The sequence below is a fragment of the Egretta garzetta genome, unplaced genomic scaffold (assembly GCF_000687185.1).
Source record: "Egretta garzetta isolate BGI_Z169 unplaced genomic scaffold, ASM68718v1 scaffold204, whole genome shotgun sequence".
In the NCBI taxonomy this organism is placed as follows: Eukaryota; Metazoa; Chordata; class Aves; order Pelecaniformes; family Ardeidae; genus Egretta; species Egretta garzetta.
Window position 1 is genome coordinate 1242627 of NW_009259424.1, and position 16185 is coordinate 1258811.

Consider the following 16185-nt stretch of genomic DNA (forward strand, 5'->3'; position numbering starts at 1 on the left):
TGATAGAATGGGGAGTTCATGGCCTGTGTAAAGTTGCATACGCTTTTATTGGTTGAAAAAAAAAATTATGAATATATTCCATCCTCTAACATGGCATAGAAAAAGAACTAACCTTTAGAGATTGTGTTGATTGCTAATATTTTGTCTTATGCAAGTCTGACCTATGAAGTTAGAGGATTTAATTTAATTAAACAGGGTGTATGTACGATGTATTGAATTCTGGGATTGATTTCAAACAAAATTGCAGGAATGTCTAGAAGGTGGTATACTCAAGAGGTGACACCGCTCCATAAAATTAGTATTTAGTAGAATAAAATCCTAATACAGGTAAAAATACAGCAACTGTGTGAATGATGATATTTGGTTGGTGTTTTTTTTTTTACTATCACAGTTCCAAAGAACATTTGAATCTTTAAGAAATGTGTCCAGTAAATCTGACCTACAGAAAACCTACCAGAAGTTTCGAAAAGATCTGGAAAATCTTGATTATTTGGCATACAAACGTCAGCAGGTAAGAACATGGAAGCTTGGTATGAAGTCATAGAATACTGGGTATAAACATGATGGGTGGTAAAACTGATGCATCTGATAGAGTTATTGTTTTATCACTAGGGTTTTATGCTTTGTGTAATGTCATCAGGTAAGCCAGTAGTAGGGGTGACAATCCTATTTAATGCATATGATGTTGGACTGCATGGTTTTTGACTTCTCAACAGAACGAAAGATAAGTAAAGCAAGTGAGTGAGACTTAGCAGACTATTAAAGTTTTCATTAACACATAACACTTTTTTTATTAATTAAAGGGCATAAAAGTACTGTTTGGATTTTTTGACTTGAAAAATGAACAAAATCCGCATAAGTTAATGGAATCAGATATTGTTTGTGCAGGGAAAGCACTAATTTTTTCTTCTTTAGAAATGAACTTACAAGGCTAGATTGCATAAAACTTAGAAGTGTACGCGGTCTTTGACTTGTGCTTGCAAGATCAAGGTTAAATAGAATCGTTAACATGTGTTTAATGTTGGATGTACTTTACGTCACTTATGCATGGCTTCTGTGAAAATGTCAGCTCTTCTAAACCATTTGTTTGTGCTCTTGGTTAAAAAAAGACTTTGCTTCTTTCAGAGCATACTGATGAAATGCTCTAACATTGCTACGTGGGGGTTTTTTGGTTTATGTTTTTCTGAATTCTGCCACTTGGTGTCAGTGTTGTCAAACACTTCGTTTGCTTGGGGGCAGATCACTTACAGCTGTTTATATCAGTTAATTGATGAGATAGTTAAAAATTAGGAAAGGGCTCAGGGACAGATGGTATCTGAACACATGAATATTTGATTCTTGAGATAGGGAGGTCAGGGAGCAGTTGGCTTGGTTGAGTTTCAGTGTGGTGGGAGCTGTTACTCTGGTAGCATTGTAGCATAGTTCCTTGAACCCTTTGACATGGCACTGCCAGCAACCAAAAGACAAAGTTTTAACTGACAACTAATGTGGGTTTATGTTATCTGATCTCATAATAATGTCAAACATAATGTCACATCTGCAAGGGCTTGGAGAGGGTCTCTGAGCCAGGGAAGTGCAAATGCTATAATTATTTCTCAGGCTGTCATCACACTTTTATTGGGAGTAGCTTTCTCTAGTCTGAATTCTCACTCTCAACTTTACAAAATTCCTTGTTATTTTGAGTGATATATGTCTGGTTCTCTAGCAGACTCTGAATATGCTTCAGTAGCATACTTCATTTCACTTTGAGCAGGGCATCTTTTCTCCTGTTTTCAGATCTTCACTACCCTTCCCATCTCAATACTTCACACTTTCAAGCCATTTGGAGAATCTCAAAATCCTTGTTTGATATCAGGCATACATATACCTCCCCATGCTGTTTCTGCTCTATTTTTAACTGTGTTGGCAGAAGCTTTTGCATTTGGAGGTAGTAAAGGTGTATTAAGTGTAAAATCACTTCCTGCTTTCAGTCACAGAATAGAAGATAGGCTGTTCTATCTTCTCTTCTGTGATTGAATCTTTGTAAAGTGTTATACAATGCTATTAAGAAAATAAACTAGGCAAAGGCTGAAATTATTAAAAAAACCCCAACAACCCCCAAAGCAAAAACAAGTGAGGGAGACTAGAGAAGTTCTCTGTGTCTTAGTTAATTTGCACTGTATACCTAATCAGTAGTTTTATAGTTCTCTTGAGTACTATTTTACCTGGTTTTGGTACTGAGACTCATCTCAATACAACTTGCTTGGAGAATCTGCAGTAAGGAATTTGAAAAGCTGCCATCTCTATTTATTATAGAAGATGCTTTAAATTGTATCTTATTTTGGAAAGAAAGTGATCTGTCTGTGAAAAGATTAAGATTTGGTTTGATTACTGTGCAAAAAGCATAGACCTGGATTGGGACTGAAGCTGTTATGAGTTTGTGACAGTTGTGTCTGAGTTTGTGGAGCGTGTGCATTTCATTGATAACGACTTACATGCTCTCTTATTAGATTAAGGGTATATTCATAGCCCCACTGGCAAAATGTTGAGTCACTACCATCTGTTTGGAGACAAACAATTGTGTACAATATGTATATGAATCCATTCATGGTAAAGTAAGTGTTTTATGTAGTCAAATTATTGAATATTGCTTTTGAATGAAATACTGTTATCTGCTTCTGTCCTTATTTTTCAGACATGAGACATAAAGTGCAATACAGAAATGTAATTCCTCAGTGTTGAAGTTCACAGGACAGATGGGAAATTAAAACTGTGCTTTTTAAAGGATGTTTAAAATGACCCACTTTGACTCTGATTTATGAATATAGACCAAACTTCTATGAGTGATAGAAGTATACAAGAAGCAAACACATTTGGGATGATGGTTTATATTAAGTTGTTTTTAACTGGCAACTTTTCAGAATGGGGTAGAAGATCTTGAGTTTTCAGATAGCCAGCAGATTACCAACAGAAACGTCTCTTTAAAATGGGCAGTGAGGTCAAGAATTCGGTTCTCGCTTCCTTTATATAAAAATCCCAAAGTTGTTAGCATATGTTGGTCAAACTTCTCAGAGTTTTCATATTCTTATTTTGCAAATAGGCTGAATGTATGTATGAGATGGCATGGAACTGGTCAGGGTGGCTAAATTCTTTGGTGATTACAGAGGAGGAAGATGGGCAGTTCTTGGAGTTCGAGACTTTAATCTGGCAAAGATGAACTGTGTGGTTGACATCTAGTCACGATGCTCTTCGCCATTCTTCTGTGTCCCAAACACAATATGAAATATTGAATCACATTTATATGCCAGGTCTAGTTACTGTTGCTGTCTGTGATGAATTCCCACCATATTCAAGTCTGCTCCCAAATATATTGCTGCATGTCAGAGCTTTCCTTCTTACTGTTGGTTGCTTGCAAAAAAAAAAAGGTTGCAACCCTTGCAAATGTTGATGAACAATGCAGGGGAAGAAATGCACAGGATGTGCTCACACTCAGGTTGTGGTCTCTTGGTTGGCCAAGCTGAGTGCCAGCTGCTGCAGACCCACCCACAGCCCTGGCTTCATGAAACATGGGCTTCATGAAACATGGGCTTCATGTTTCTGTGCCTTTCATTTTTCCTGTACTGGCATTTGTGTGGCCCTGTATAGAGATGCTTCAGTGTGCTAAACTGACTTAAAATTACTTGCTTTTTGGTGATCTCATTATTTTGTTACTCATTTGCTCACTTAGCACTCTCTCCCCTATCCAGATGGATGTCCCTTCATCTGTCTAACTTGCGCTGACCTAATCTTTCTGCGTGTTTCTAGGGTTCAGTTGCATCCACTAGAGAAATTTGTTTGGGTTGAGAATATCAGTTTATAGCCCGTCTGCCATTTTGAAGCCTTCCAGGACATACCTGTCTCCAGGAAATGTAGTTCTTCTTTCTTGACCAGGAGATAGTCTGGCAATTCCTTTGAATTAAAAGAAGCTTTTAATTTCCTTGATACTGACTATCATCTCTGAAATTTTACTCTCAAAAAGAATAGCTCTGGGCCACAATGAGTAGTAAAACTATTCTCTTGCTCTGTGACTTATTGGAATGCTTCCAGTAAGAGTTAAGTAAGCTTTACATTGAGCATTGTTTTGTATCAACCTAAATATTAACACATCAGCAATATGAATATTTACAGGGGAAATGAGATAGGACAAAATGGTAAAGCACTTTGGGATAAGAGGAGACTTAGTGATAGATCCCAGCACTCTTCTTGGGATACTGTAGTAGGTGCACACCCTTTTTTCCTGTATGGGACCTTGTTCCTATTGAAGGGAAGCTGTCCATATATTGTTCAGCTGGAACAATACTGGTTTAAGGCCATTCATTATAATGATCTTGCTGTAAGGTCATTTCAGGAGTGTTGGGCAATAGCTACAATAAAAATGAAATTATAATCAAATTCAGTGGTATTTAGCACCTGTCAAACTGAAAAATTATTTCTGCTGCTGCTGTTCTTAGTGTTAACAGTGCCTTTAGGATGCCTGTAGCAGTGCTGGCTCTAATTCAAAGACACTTAGATTTTGCCTAGAAGTGTCCAGCAATGTGGTAATCTAACAGTTGACAACAGAACTTTAGGATATGAATGCACACAAAAGCAGTATCCTGTTGTAAAATTATGCTAATTTAAGGTTTACTTATTTTAATTTGTGTGACGTCAAGATAATTGTGCGTTAAAGGACTGAATCTATGTGAACCCATTTAGATTATTCCATTTAAAAATCTTTTTAGAATTGCTTCCTGATGATTGCTGTATTTAGAATAATTTAAGAAGTTGTTTTAGAAACTGACGGAATTAAGGGCTGTATCAGAGACGTTTATGGGGTACACAGTAACTTACTTTGCTTAGGAGAAATAATGCTTCCAACAGTTGGAGCAGAGCCCTTAGCCTGTTTTTCTTCAGAGCAGTCCATCATTATCAGTACTGCAGTTGTCTTCGTGATCATACAGGCCAAATTTACGTTTTAAAATTCTTAATTTTGGAATGAAGACTTGTTTCTACAGTCAAATGGTATTTCTCTTTGTTAAAATGGAATAAGTGCACTTTTGTTCTCTACCTTTGATTGTTCGCTTTGCTTTTTAACATGGCATTGTATTGAGCATGAGATTTGTTCACCAAAGTGCTCTACTCCAGAAACTGGAGCCAAGTTTTCAAAAGAGATTATCATCTATCAACTGGCAGGTTTATTGTGTGACAAACACTTTAAAAAGTGTGCTGAAAATTGGAGGGAGTTCAGGGTAGAGGTGAATTATTTGTTGTCAAGAAAACAAGCATTATGATGAAAAACTTGAGGAGCTCAGTTATTGTAGCTTATCTGGAAAACGTTACGGCTTAGAAATATCACAAATAGAGGTACTTAACTAAATCTTTATTCTAGTATACAGAAGTATGACAAGATCCAATGGATGGAAGTCAGAAAAGTTCAAACCAGAAAGAAAATGAATGTTTTTGACAATTAACCACTGAGATGATTTAGTTAAGAGGTGCAGTACATTAATCACTGCTTGTAGCCTTTATATCCATAATCCATGCCTTTGTAAAAGATGTGCAGTAACTGAGATGCAAATCAAAGTGCAGGAATTATTATGGAAATTTTTAAGGCTTGCACTATTCAATGAATTTGAATGAGAACTCATAATTTTTTTTTCCTAGACTTAAGAATGACAGTACATTTGGTTGTGTATTTGAGGGTAAAGGCAGAATTATGTCTTTTGAATTGCCATCCTGGATTAATAAATGGGTGTTTGTTTACTTTTGTATTTACCGCTCTGTCTATTCATCTGTAGGGTTGGATGTGTTAAGAGTTCTTGTTTAAGAATTTTCAAACCTACCTAGTGCTTCACTTTAGAGTGATTTTAAGGACATGTAGATATTTGATTCACACAAGCTTTTCTGAAAATGCCTTCTTTCCATTCCTTCTTTAAATTTAGTCACACCATATAAATTATAAAATGGGTGTATAGGTTGTATTTCCAGCATTCTAGCTTATTATCTTTCCTTGACATAAGAACAACTATCATGTTGTTGTGTAATTAAAAGTATTGATTTATGCATTTATTTAAAAAAAAGCAAACAAAAAATCAGTCTCCGTAACTAAGAGACTGTAAAATTATGACAATTCTGTTTTCTGCCACCTGAAATCTCTTCATAGTTCCATGTTTATACCTCTGTCATTTATCCATTGCTTCTGTCTGTCCTATGTGTCTATATGGTGTGCTTAATGGGTGAGGAGGTTTTCCTTTCCCCTGCCCACCCAAAAGTGCTGATACTCCCTTGTTTACAATTTTTTGTTACGTATTCGGGGTGGCGGGGTGGAATAGTTTTGTATTGCCCATCAAATTTGCCACTGCATGCACCACAGTTTTACAGCTCAGCTCTTCAATTCGATTTGTCTCTCTGTCGTGTTAGTCTTGCATGATTTTAAGCTGCAAGCAGTTTGTATCTCCATGTGCACAATTTTCCCATCTGTGCATGGAAACCGGATCTCCGAGAAGAGGTCACGCCTTTTCCATATGAAGGAACGAGAAATCAAACGACAAGAAAAAAAAATGAGACATAGTAGAGAATTTCTTTATAAAAAGACCTACTGTTTGGCAGCTTCTGGGGTTTTTTTTTGTGTGTGTGGCTCATGATACAGAGATCTGGTGTGCTCACTGTGCAGCTGCACAAGGAGCAGGAGGAAGGTTTTGCTGGTCTTCTCATAGATACAGTTTTTACTTGTAGAAATCTGAGCATCAAAATTAGGTAAAATAGACAAGAAACTAAACCAGGAAGTATAGTTGGTCACATTTGCATCTAAGTGCCTGATACTTTTTCTGTGGCTAATGCCAAAGCTGCCTGATGCTGATGGCTTCAGAATCCAGCCTGATTAGTCAATGTGATTGAGGGAATAACAAGAAGCTGATTTTTAGTAAGGAATTAAAAGTTTCATTATGAAGGAATACTCTAATTTTAAAAAGGTATTGAAATTTTTGCTGAAAGTATGAACACTGACAAACTGAAGAGTGGGTGGGCTTACTCTTTTGGACCAATAAGGGTCTACCCAAAACTCAAAGAGGAAACATTTGCACTTAATTGCTTTTTTCCACAGCTGTGATAAATGGATGATATTTAAGGAAACAGGGAGGTATATTTTTGTCTTCCAAATGCAAAAGGCGAGTAGTAATCACTCAAATTCTGCTGAAAATCCAGTCATGAAGGCAAAAGCATAGCTGTCTGGCACGTCTTTGAAATATTCTGGTGTGAGCTAGTGAAAGTGTTCTGGAATTTTGGGGAAATGGGCAGAATTCTGGTTTATCTTGCATCAAGAATGAGAATGATGAGAAATAATCTCTTTTCCCCTTTCATATAGTCTGTGGAAGATACAAATAGTATGTAAAGCCTTCAGCCTGCAAGATAAGAAGAGTCGCACTATTATCTGAGGTGCCCATGGCAAAAAGCCCTTTAAAACTTTGATATCACAAGGGAAATGTTAAAAAAAAAAAAAAAAAAAAAGGATGTTTTGAAATAATTATATACTTTTCAGGAATAAAAGCAGTGGTGCTGTAAGGAGGTTGACATAGATGTGTGGGGTTTATTTAAACCTACTTTTCACTTTCTTGAGAAAACAGATGAGGACCTGTAGGGAGCCTGGGACTTGAACAGAGGGCTAAAGAGGCTTCCCCCCCCGCCCCAGTCTTTCCAAAGATGTGTCTGTTCCTGCTTCTATGAACCTGCGTTACTGTTTACCTGTGCTTAAAATGTCCTCAGCTTGGGTAAAATATTCCAGTCTAGTCTTGTCTCTGATAAATATATCTAAAATGGCTTTGGGAACCAAGGATAGATGATGCTTTAAGTTTAACCACAGAGTGCCCAGGTAATTTAAAACAAACCAACCATACAAAATTGAGTATAACAGTGGGAAGGAAATGAGATCTTCAGCTAGGAATTAAATTACAATAACAACTAAGTAAGTGACACTAAAAGGGCATGACTTAAAAAGGTTATAAAGAATTTTGAGTGCATGCCATGGGGGACTTGCAAACACCACTGATTTTGTACCTAAGCATTTGGTATGGTACCATATATGTGTCCTATATGAATTTTGATGTCTTGGTATTTTATTTCAGTGATATCTCATGGCTCAGGTTAGAGCCCTGTGTTCTTTCGGTAGACCAGAAACTGATTTTTGTTTTTCCCCAAATGAAATACACTGATACTTCAGATGATATGTTTATTCTAATGAGGGACAAAACCAGAATTTGTGGAATGTAAATGGGGTCAGAGTCTAAAGAGAATGGTACTTACTGATGCAGCAATAATTGATAATATGACAATGACAGTATTCTGTTAGGCAGCAACGTCCTGTCAAGGAGCTAACAAAACTGTGGTTTTATACAGCAGGAGTGAGGTGAGCCTTAAAAGGAATAAATCATTTCAGGTTAATAGTTTTTGATTTCTCAGTAGAGTTTACTAAAAAAAAAAAAAAAAAAAAAAAAGAGTGCGAAATATGTCAAGTGTGTTTTAAAAATTGACATCACTGGTAAAACAGAGTTAAGTAGTATAACTCTGTTTCATGTTGATGCTAGATGAAACTGTGCTACACGTTGAGCTCACCTGACCACTTTCAAAAAACAGTGGCAGATTACCCTGACCTGATTTAATCAGCTGCTAATCACCCATGTCATCCTAATAAATTCCTGCCCTGCAATTCCTCAATGCTAAATTACTGGACACGCTAGTCTCTCCTTGCTGCTTCCCATTTACTTGTAAATGTTGACCAAAAGGATTGGCTATTCCCTAGACAGGACCTTGTAGAGTACAGTTTTAAGAGAGGTGCTCTAATCGCAACTGAGGAAGTAAGGAGTAAGGTAGAAGGAGACAAGTACGGTGAAAAAGAAAGAGGCAGATTTTCAGTGATGAACCAGGCAAGGTTCCAGCTGATAGGTTAATGTGGACACCTCCAGTTTCACTCTGCTGCTCCTGCTCTCCAGCAACACTTCACTGGGCGGTTTAAGTACAAGTAGTAAAAAATGTCATTTTGCAGATAGTGTACTATCTTTTGAAGTAATAGTAGCTTTTGTTTGGTCTTCAGGTATAATCCATAGTGGTGTATGTTTTAAATATTTATCCCTAGTCAAAGATGTGGGAAAGCAGAAGATAATTTCTTTCAGATACAGTCTGCTATACAAACAGGGGTGTCCTTGCTAAACCTTTTTACTACAGCTTAATTTGTGCCCACCAATAGTTCAGGGTGTGGCTGTTGTAACTGCCTGCAATGTCAGTAAGTGTATTATGGATTAGGAAATGTGGTAAAGCAGGATGTTGCATAGCAGAGTAGAATTTTAATGATAGAAAAACAGTCAGATGAGAGACTACTGGAGAATCACTTCCATACAGGCCAGCATTTGGATTTACTTCTGTTTGGTTTATATCAAGAAAATACAGTGCAAATTTAGGATGATGCAGAGATTCAAAGTGGAAACATTCAGTGCTCGGAAGAGAAGCAAAGTGATTTAGAATTAATTTGATTAAGTCTGTGAGCCTTATTCCTTCAGCCTTTCCTAAGGCAAACTTATTGCTAACTTTAAAGTGGTATTGGATTTTCTTGAGCAGAGACTTTAAGATCAGGCCCCCTGTGCTAATGACTAGGAGTTTTAAAGAAAAAGGTATTCTCTGAGCTGCTGAAGATGCAGTGACTTTAACTAGACTTGGGTGCATATGGCGAGAATCTAGGATTAGAGAGCAGTTTGACAAAGTGACTACTTGCCCTTATTTCAATGATAATTTTTCTGGCCTAAATAATGAGAGTTTCTCACACTTGCAAGGAAGACAGAAATAAAGAGCATCTGATATGGAGGAACAACTGTGGGTGGGACAGATACAGCGCTCTGAAGTAGATTATATGGTTTAGCTGAGAGTAAAGGTGAAATAATGAATCTGTATATTAAAATGCACAAAGGAATAATTCTGTGCTACAGAGCCTAGACTCTCTGAAATGGCAGTCATTAGCTGTGACATTTCTGGTACAGATAACTGCTGGAGTTGGTTGGATATTTTTATTTAAAAGTTACGTTTTGGTATATATTTTTTAAGAGCATGAGATGGACAGGCTGACTGACTGACTTCTACCCCAAAATAGTATTTGCTCCAAATTCAGATTAAAGTTCCTGTTCTATTTGATTTGGTTCAACTAGACCAACACGGTTTAGTGAGTTTGATATTAGTAATTCTGGGTAATGTGTTTCTTCTCTTGACAGAGGTTTTTCAGAGTGCTTCATTTTCTGGTCCACTGCAAAATGGGAAAAATCTTGAAATCTCCGGGATGATTTTAGAATTACAAGTGGTCACCAGCACTTCTGATGGACAAATACAGGAGAAATCAATGTGTTACTGCATTAACGTTGTGTCTGGTGATCCAAAATATGTTAATTACTTTAAACAGATGATTTTTTAAAAATTAGTTGTTAGTTGTAATACCTAAAATCCTAACAGCACTGAAGTAATCACCTTGGTAGAAGTCAGCCAGCCACGGAGGGAAATTCTGTTCTTTGACCTTAAAGTTATAAAAGGCATACTTTTATACCTCGAAATGCTGATGTCAAACAGGGACTTTTTGCTGTGGACGTTGGAAATCAACACATTTAAACTGTTCCAGCATGTTCTAATATTTTATAAGACCACAAAAAATTGCAAACCACTCCACTATCTTTTCTGAAAGTTGTCTGGGTTTGCTTTCTTCTGACAATAGTCATGGCAGTCTCAATTCACCTGGAAGTTCCTGGGCAGTCAGTGTGGATCCGCATTCTGGGATACTGCATGGCATTCCCAGGGAGTTTCTGTAGCTGAAGGGACACAACCTTTCCTGGAGAAAGATGAGACAACGCAGTGGAGTGGCTGCAGGCTCCTGCTTAGTTCAGAAGACAGGGGTAACTGATGTACTGTCTCCTTACAGATACCGAATTGTGCTGACCTTGTTGCAGTGTGAGGCAGCTTTCTTCTCTGGGCATGCAGTGTATCAGATGATTGAGAGTGGTTTGCCTCTGGGCTGATTTGCTGGGCTCCTCTGAGCTCCTTACGCATGTCCAGGATACGCACAGAATGAGACACAGAAGCTGTGTTTCTGTGTGATGTGTCTTGTCCACTTTATGATCCATATCTGAACTGTAATCAATGTAAATTTTGTCATCATATTCATTTTGTATGTGATCAGCCTCTTATTCATGAGCTTTCTCCATAACAGAGAACAAGTCATAAATTTAAGAAAAAACCTTGGGTGTGTTTATGGTGCCTAAGAAGATAATCCCCGTGTTAGCCAGATGGCTTGGAGATGTACAAAATTTTTGAGAATAATTGGAAATGGTAAGAGAGCAGTGGTTTGAGAAATGTATCTGAGCTGGGCATACTTCGAGTTTATATGACATATTTTCTGATTAATGGAAGCTTCTCTTAATAGAGGATTACTTTTTAGTAAACTTCTGTATTGAGGAAATAATCAAGGATCATAAATGATCCACTTTGCAGAGGACTGCTTTTATATTGTCCTGTCTGCTTCCAATTGTCTCTGTTAGAATCTGTATCAATAGACCTATATAACCTAGGTGGTCTATGGAGACTGTTGTGAGAATTACTGTCTTAGGTCTTCTGCCTTCCATTTTATTTTATTGACTTCAATACTTAGTTTCTATATTCTGAGCTAACTTTATTTATACTGGTTTAAATCTGAAGTAGTTTTGGGAAGTTAATGGTGTTATAAACTTATACCAGTACAGCTAAGGTCAGAATCTATTCTAATTGGACAAAAGCGATTTCAGTAAATTAAATGTTTTAAAACTAAATTGCTTGCCTTTTACTTTGAGGCCTGGCTTTGTTAGCTACCAGCACACAATTCATGTGAATCGTACTCAGAATGAACATTAAGAAGACAGAGCAGTATTACTATTACTGTATAATTCACTTTGAGATAATGGAAAAACTTTCAAAAATTGTCTTACTTTGGTGGCATGGGGTAGACTTCTTCCACAGGTATTGTCTATGCAGGAAGTATCAAGGTGTGTGTGTTTTGTTTGGGTTTTTTGGGAGCATTTCTATGCAGGAAGTATCAAGGTGTGTGTGTGTGTGTGTGTGTTTTGTTTGGGTTTTTTGGGAGCATCTGTAGTTGTAATTTTATTTCCTTCCTGAATAATGTTGTGTTCAGGAAAGACACAAAGCATTCTACCTTTTAGAAGAGTCCAAAGAACAGTAGAATCAAGAGGGCTGCATAACAATTCCCCATGTGTTAACACTCCCAGCTAAAATAAGAATTATTTGAAGTGTTCCAGGAGATATCAAATTTTTTTTTTTCTTGTTTTCTTTAGTCTTCCTTGTTCAGAAATAATGTTCCTCCTGAAATCCCTTGTGGTGTTTTCCCTTAATTATACTTAGTCCTATTGCTGGGGAAGAATTTAACAGCAGTAAGCTCTGCATGGAGTAATGTAAATTTAACCAATACACAGCTGTGAGCACCACACACCTCTCTCCTTTGCAAATCAGTATGAACTTCATGATTTATATCCTGCGCTTTTGGAACAGATAACAACCTGCTAGAGAAGAGAATAGAATGCTCTGTGTGTTCAGGGCTGAGTAAGAGTGGGATTAGCAACTGGGAAAATACGGACGTGATAGGTGAGTCTTAATTGCTGTGTTTGTTCTGTTGATCTTTTTCTGTTTCCAGATAGACAGGCAAAGTAAATTTTTTTTGAAACCTGCAAGAATTTTGCAATAGAAAGGCACTGATACAGATGTTAAAAGAAAAAAAAAAAAAACACCTATACGGTCATAGAGGAAGAAATGTAGAATTTGAATTGTTGTGAACTGCTCATGGATATAAGGGCACTGAATAGTAGCAACAGTAAATCCAAGAGATATGGGAAGAGAGAGTAAACAGAATTGAAGGTACAAAGAGAAGGCAAAATACAGCTTCAAACTTGATCACAATCCTGTTCATGATTGTTTCTCCTTCTAATTATTCTGGCCAAGGAATTTGATCTGATCTTTAACAGGACCAGATAATACGTGTTTCGTATGTGTGTGAAGCTACATGAAAATTAATGGGATTGCTTGTTGGAGACATTTGGCTATGTATCTTTTGTGTTTTGCAAAACTACTGTTAGGATGGAGAACAACGGGGAGGGAAAAGAAGCAGCAGTAATATGGGAAGATGGATGAGAGTCAGAGGAATTTTCTGTTCTTTCTTTTAAGTGCTATTTTGGGGCAACTTAAAGTGTGCCTGTGGATATGGAAGTTTGTATGGGTTTTCTTTGGTTGTCAGTAAGAGCCATTTGCATTAGCAAAGTCTAAATCATTAGAAAAGTTGAAAGATATGTGTAAATGTCATCAGAGAACCCGAGAGCTTCCAAACCTAGTGCTTAGTGGGGGGACATCCTCTTGGAAACTAAGGCTGTGCCTGATGCCCTTGTGCCTCAGAACCATGGAAAGCCTGTGGCTGTGGGCTGTGCAGGTCTTAAGACCTCCTTCTGCTGTGCATAGGAAGGGCAGGAATATTTTCCTGTCTCTCCTGTTTTCTTGAATGCCTTTTCCACTTCTATAAAAGAATAGATTATACAGTGATCAGTATCTGTTAGTATTTCCCCCTTTTTTCTATATATTTTTCTCTCCCTGGAGAGCAAAATACATTCTGTTGACTGTTCTTATTAGAGCGATAGAATTTCTAGTTGTGAGTTGTGTTCTGTATAACTTGTCTCAGAACCAGGCAAGGAAGGTCAAATGCTTCCATGTTCAAAAAGCCATAAGTCCAATCAAGCATAAATTAGGTTTCCTGTGGTTCAAACCACATCTCAGGAAGTTATCATTAATGTATCTTAGAATGGTGAGAGATCTATCTGAGAAGTATTTGAAGGAGTCATAGAATCACAGAATAATTTAGGTTGGAAAAGACCGTTAAGGTCATTGAGTCCAACTGTTAACCTAATGCTGTCAAGTCCACTACTAAACCACGTCCCTGAGCGCCATGTCAAGGAGTGTGTCTTGGGGAGCATGTTCATCTTTTATGGCTCTGATTTTGCCTGATAAACAATATTTTATCAATGGAGATTTTACATGGTGTATATGAGAACCAACATGTAGTTTGTTTTATGCAGTCAAAGCACACTTTGGAAGGAATGTCTTAGTGTTCATGACAAGATACAGCTAAACTGTCCCAGGGCAATCTTAAAAATTAAATTAGGCTGAAAATAACAGGGTCAATTATTTGATAATGGAAGTATTTGTGATTGTGCAATCTGTTCTGTTGTTGTGGTTTAACCCTGCAGGCAGCTGAACGCCATGCAGCCGTTTGCTCCCTCCTTCCCTCCCCAGCGGGATCAGGGAGAGAATCAGGGGGGAAAAAAGTAAAATTTGTCAGTTGAGATAAAGACAGTTTAATAGGACAGAAAAGGAAGGGAAAATAATATCAGCAACAACAACAATGATGATAAATTAATATACAAAATAAGTGATGCACAATGCAATTGCCACCACCAACTGATGCCCAGCTTGTCCCTGAGCAGCGGTCCCACCTGGCCAACTCCCCCCCAGTTTACATACTGAGCATGACGTCGCATGGTATGGAACAGCCCTTGGGCCAGTTGGGGTCAGCTGTCCCGGCTGTGCCCCCTCCCAGCTTCTCGCTGGCAGAGCATGGGAAGCTGAAAAGTCCTTGACTAGTGTAAGCACTACTTAGCAACAACTAAGCCATCATTGTGTTATCAATGTTCTTCTCATCCTAAATCCAAAACACAGCACTATGCCAAGTACTAGAAAAAAAAAAAATTAACTCTATCCCAGCTGAAGCCAGGACATCTGTGTACAGAAACAAAACCTGTTCTTTCTAGTTCTGATAAGTCTTATTTTAAAAGAAGAAAAGAACAAGAGAAAGTATAAAAAAAATTAAAAACATTTAGTTGAAGTATACGTGATTAAATTAACAGAGAAACTACATGCAAAACTTCTGCAGGAAAGGTGAGTGTTTTGACAGGTGTGGTACATTTATCACAATACCTGTCTCTATTATTCAAGTAGTATTTTTCTTTTCTGTTTTTGTTTGCTTTCTTCATTGTATCTGCTATTTTAGGTTTTAGAAAACAATGGTGATGCATGCATCAGTGCGATTGTGGTCTTCTTGACTTCCATTCTGGTCTGTCCCCCCAGCTGATATGCTGTGGTGTTTGTAAGATTCTGAACACTGGAAATGGATCATGAACTCATCAGGAATCGCTTCCAGCAAATAAAAGTGCTAAGCTCTTCTCCATAGACCTAGTCTCACTGTATTTATGCCAGATGATTTTGAAACTGGAGCTCTGCCAGTAGACCAAGTCCCTGCAGTCAGAAGCTTTCTGCCTTCTCTTTGGAAACTATATCCTCTTTCTCATATGTTTAGATAAGAACCTTGGGGTAGAGATCCTGACATACCATATGTGTTGCACAATGCCAAAAGCATCCAGTGCTTAAAATAATCTAACTCTTCAAAAACTTCATCATAATGCTCTGGACTGTGAATGTCAAGAGGCTGTGGGCCTGCCAATTGTCTGGGTTTTCCTGGGCTTGCCCTGGCCTTGGAGAATGGTTTTTCATGCAGTGCTCTTTTTTTTTTTTTTAAGGGAGAAAAGTCTTAGCTATTATTTTGGGGTACTTCCTTCTGTTCCCCATTAAAAAGCAGATAATGATTATTTTTTTCTTGAGGCACCCTTTTTTTCCAACCCCATGTATCACCCTCCCAATTCTCCTTTATATCTTTATATTCCTAAGTGATTAGTGTATAAGGAAAGACGAGAATATTAAAACAAAAATTATGCAAAAAATAATGTAACTAAGCCACTACATATGGAGAACTCTGCTAACAAGGTGCTGCACTTAGTTGCAGAGGTCATAGACAGACATGAAGAGCAGCAGGATGTGTTACAGAATGTGGCTTGCTCGGGGACAGAATACTCTGACTCTGAGCAAAGCACCTGTACTTGACTTTGCTTTGAATAGATTTTATTCAGTTCTATTCTTAAATATGCACTTATAGCCCCTGGTATCTCAACTATTAGTTGACTAGGTTTTTCAGAGCCGAGCTTAGGCACAGGTCACCGTAAGCAATTGCTGAGATCAGCTGAATGAAGGGTTATAGTATTTGCATCCTCTCTGCCTGTGCTTCAGGTTTCATCAGGTGGAAGA

The 16185-nt window shown here is 37.7% G+C and overlaps 1 protein-coding gene across 1 annotated transcript in view; it reads left to right on the forward strand.

The window, feature by feature from the left end:
* CTNNA3 (catenin alpha 3) overlaps nucleotides 1-16185 on the forward strand; it is a 505586-nt gene that overhangs the window by 34079 nt on the left and 455322 nt on the right. The window contains exon 5 of the mRNA XM_009636975.1: nucleotides 392-511. Within this exon, the coding sequence (XP_009635270.1) occupies nucleotides 392-511 (120 nt within the window). The remainder of the gene's footprint in view (nucleotides 1-391; nucleotides 512-16185) is intronic.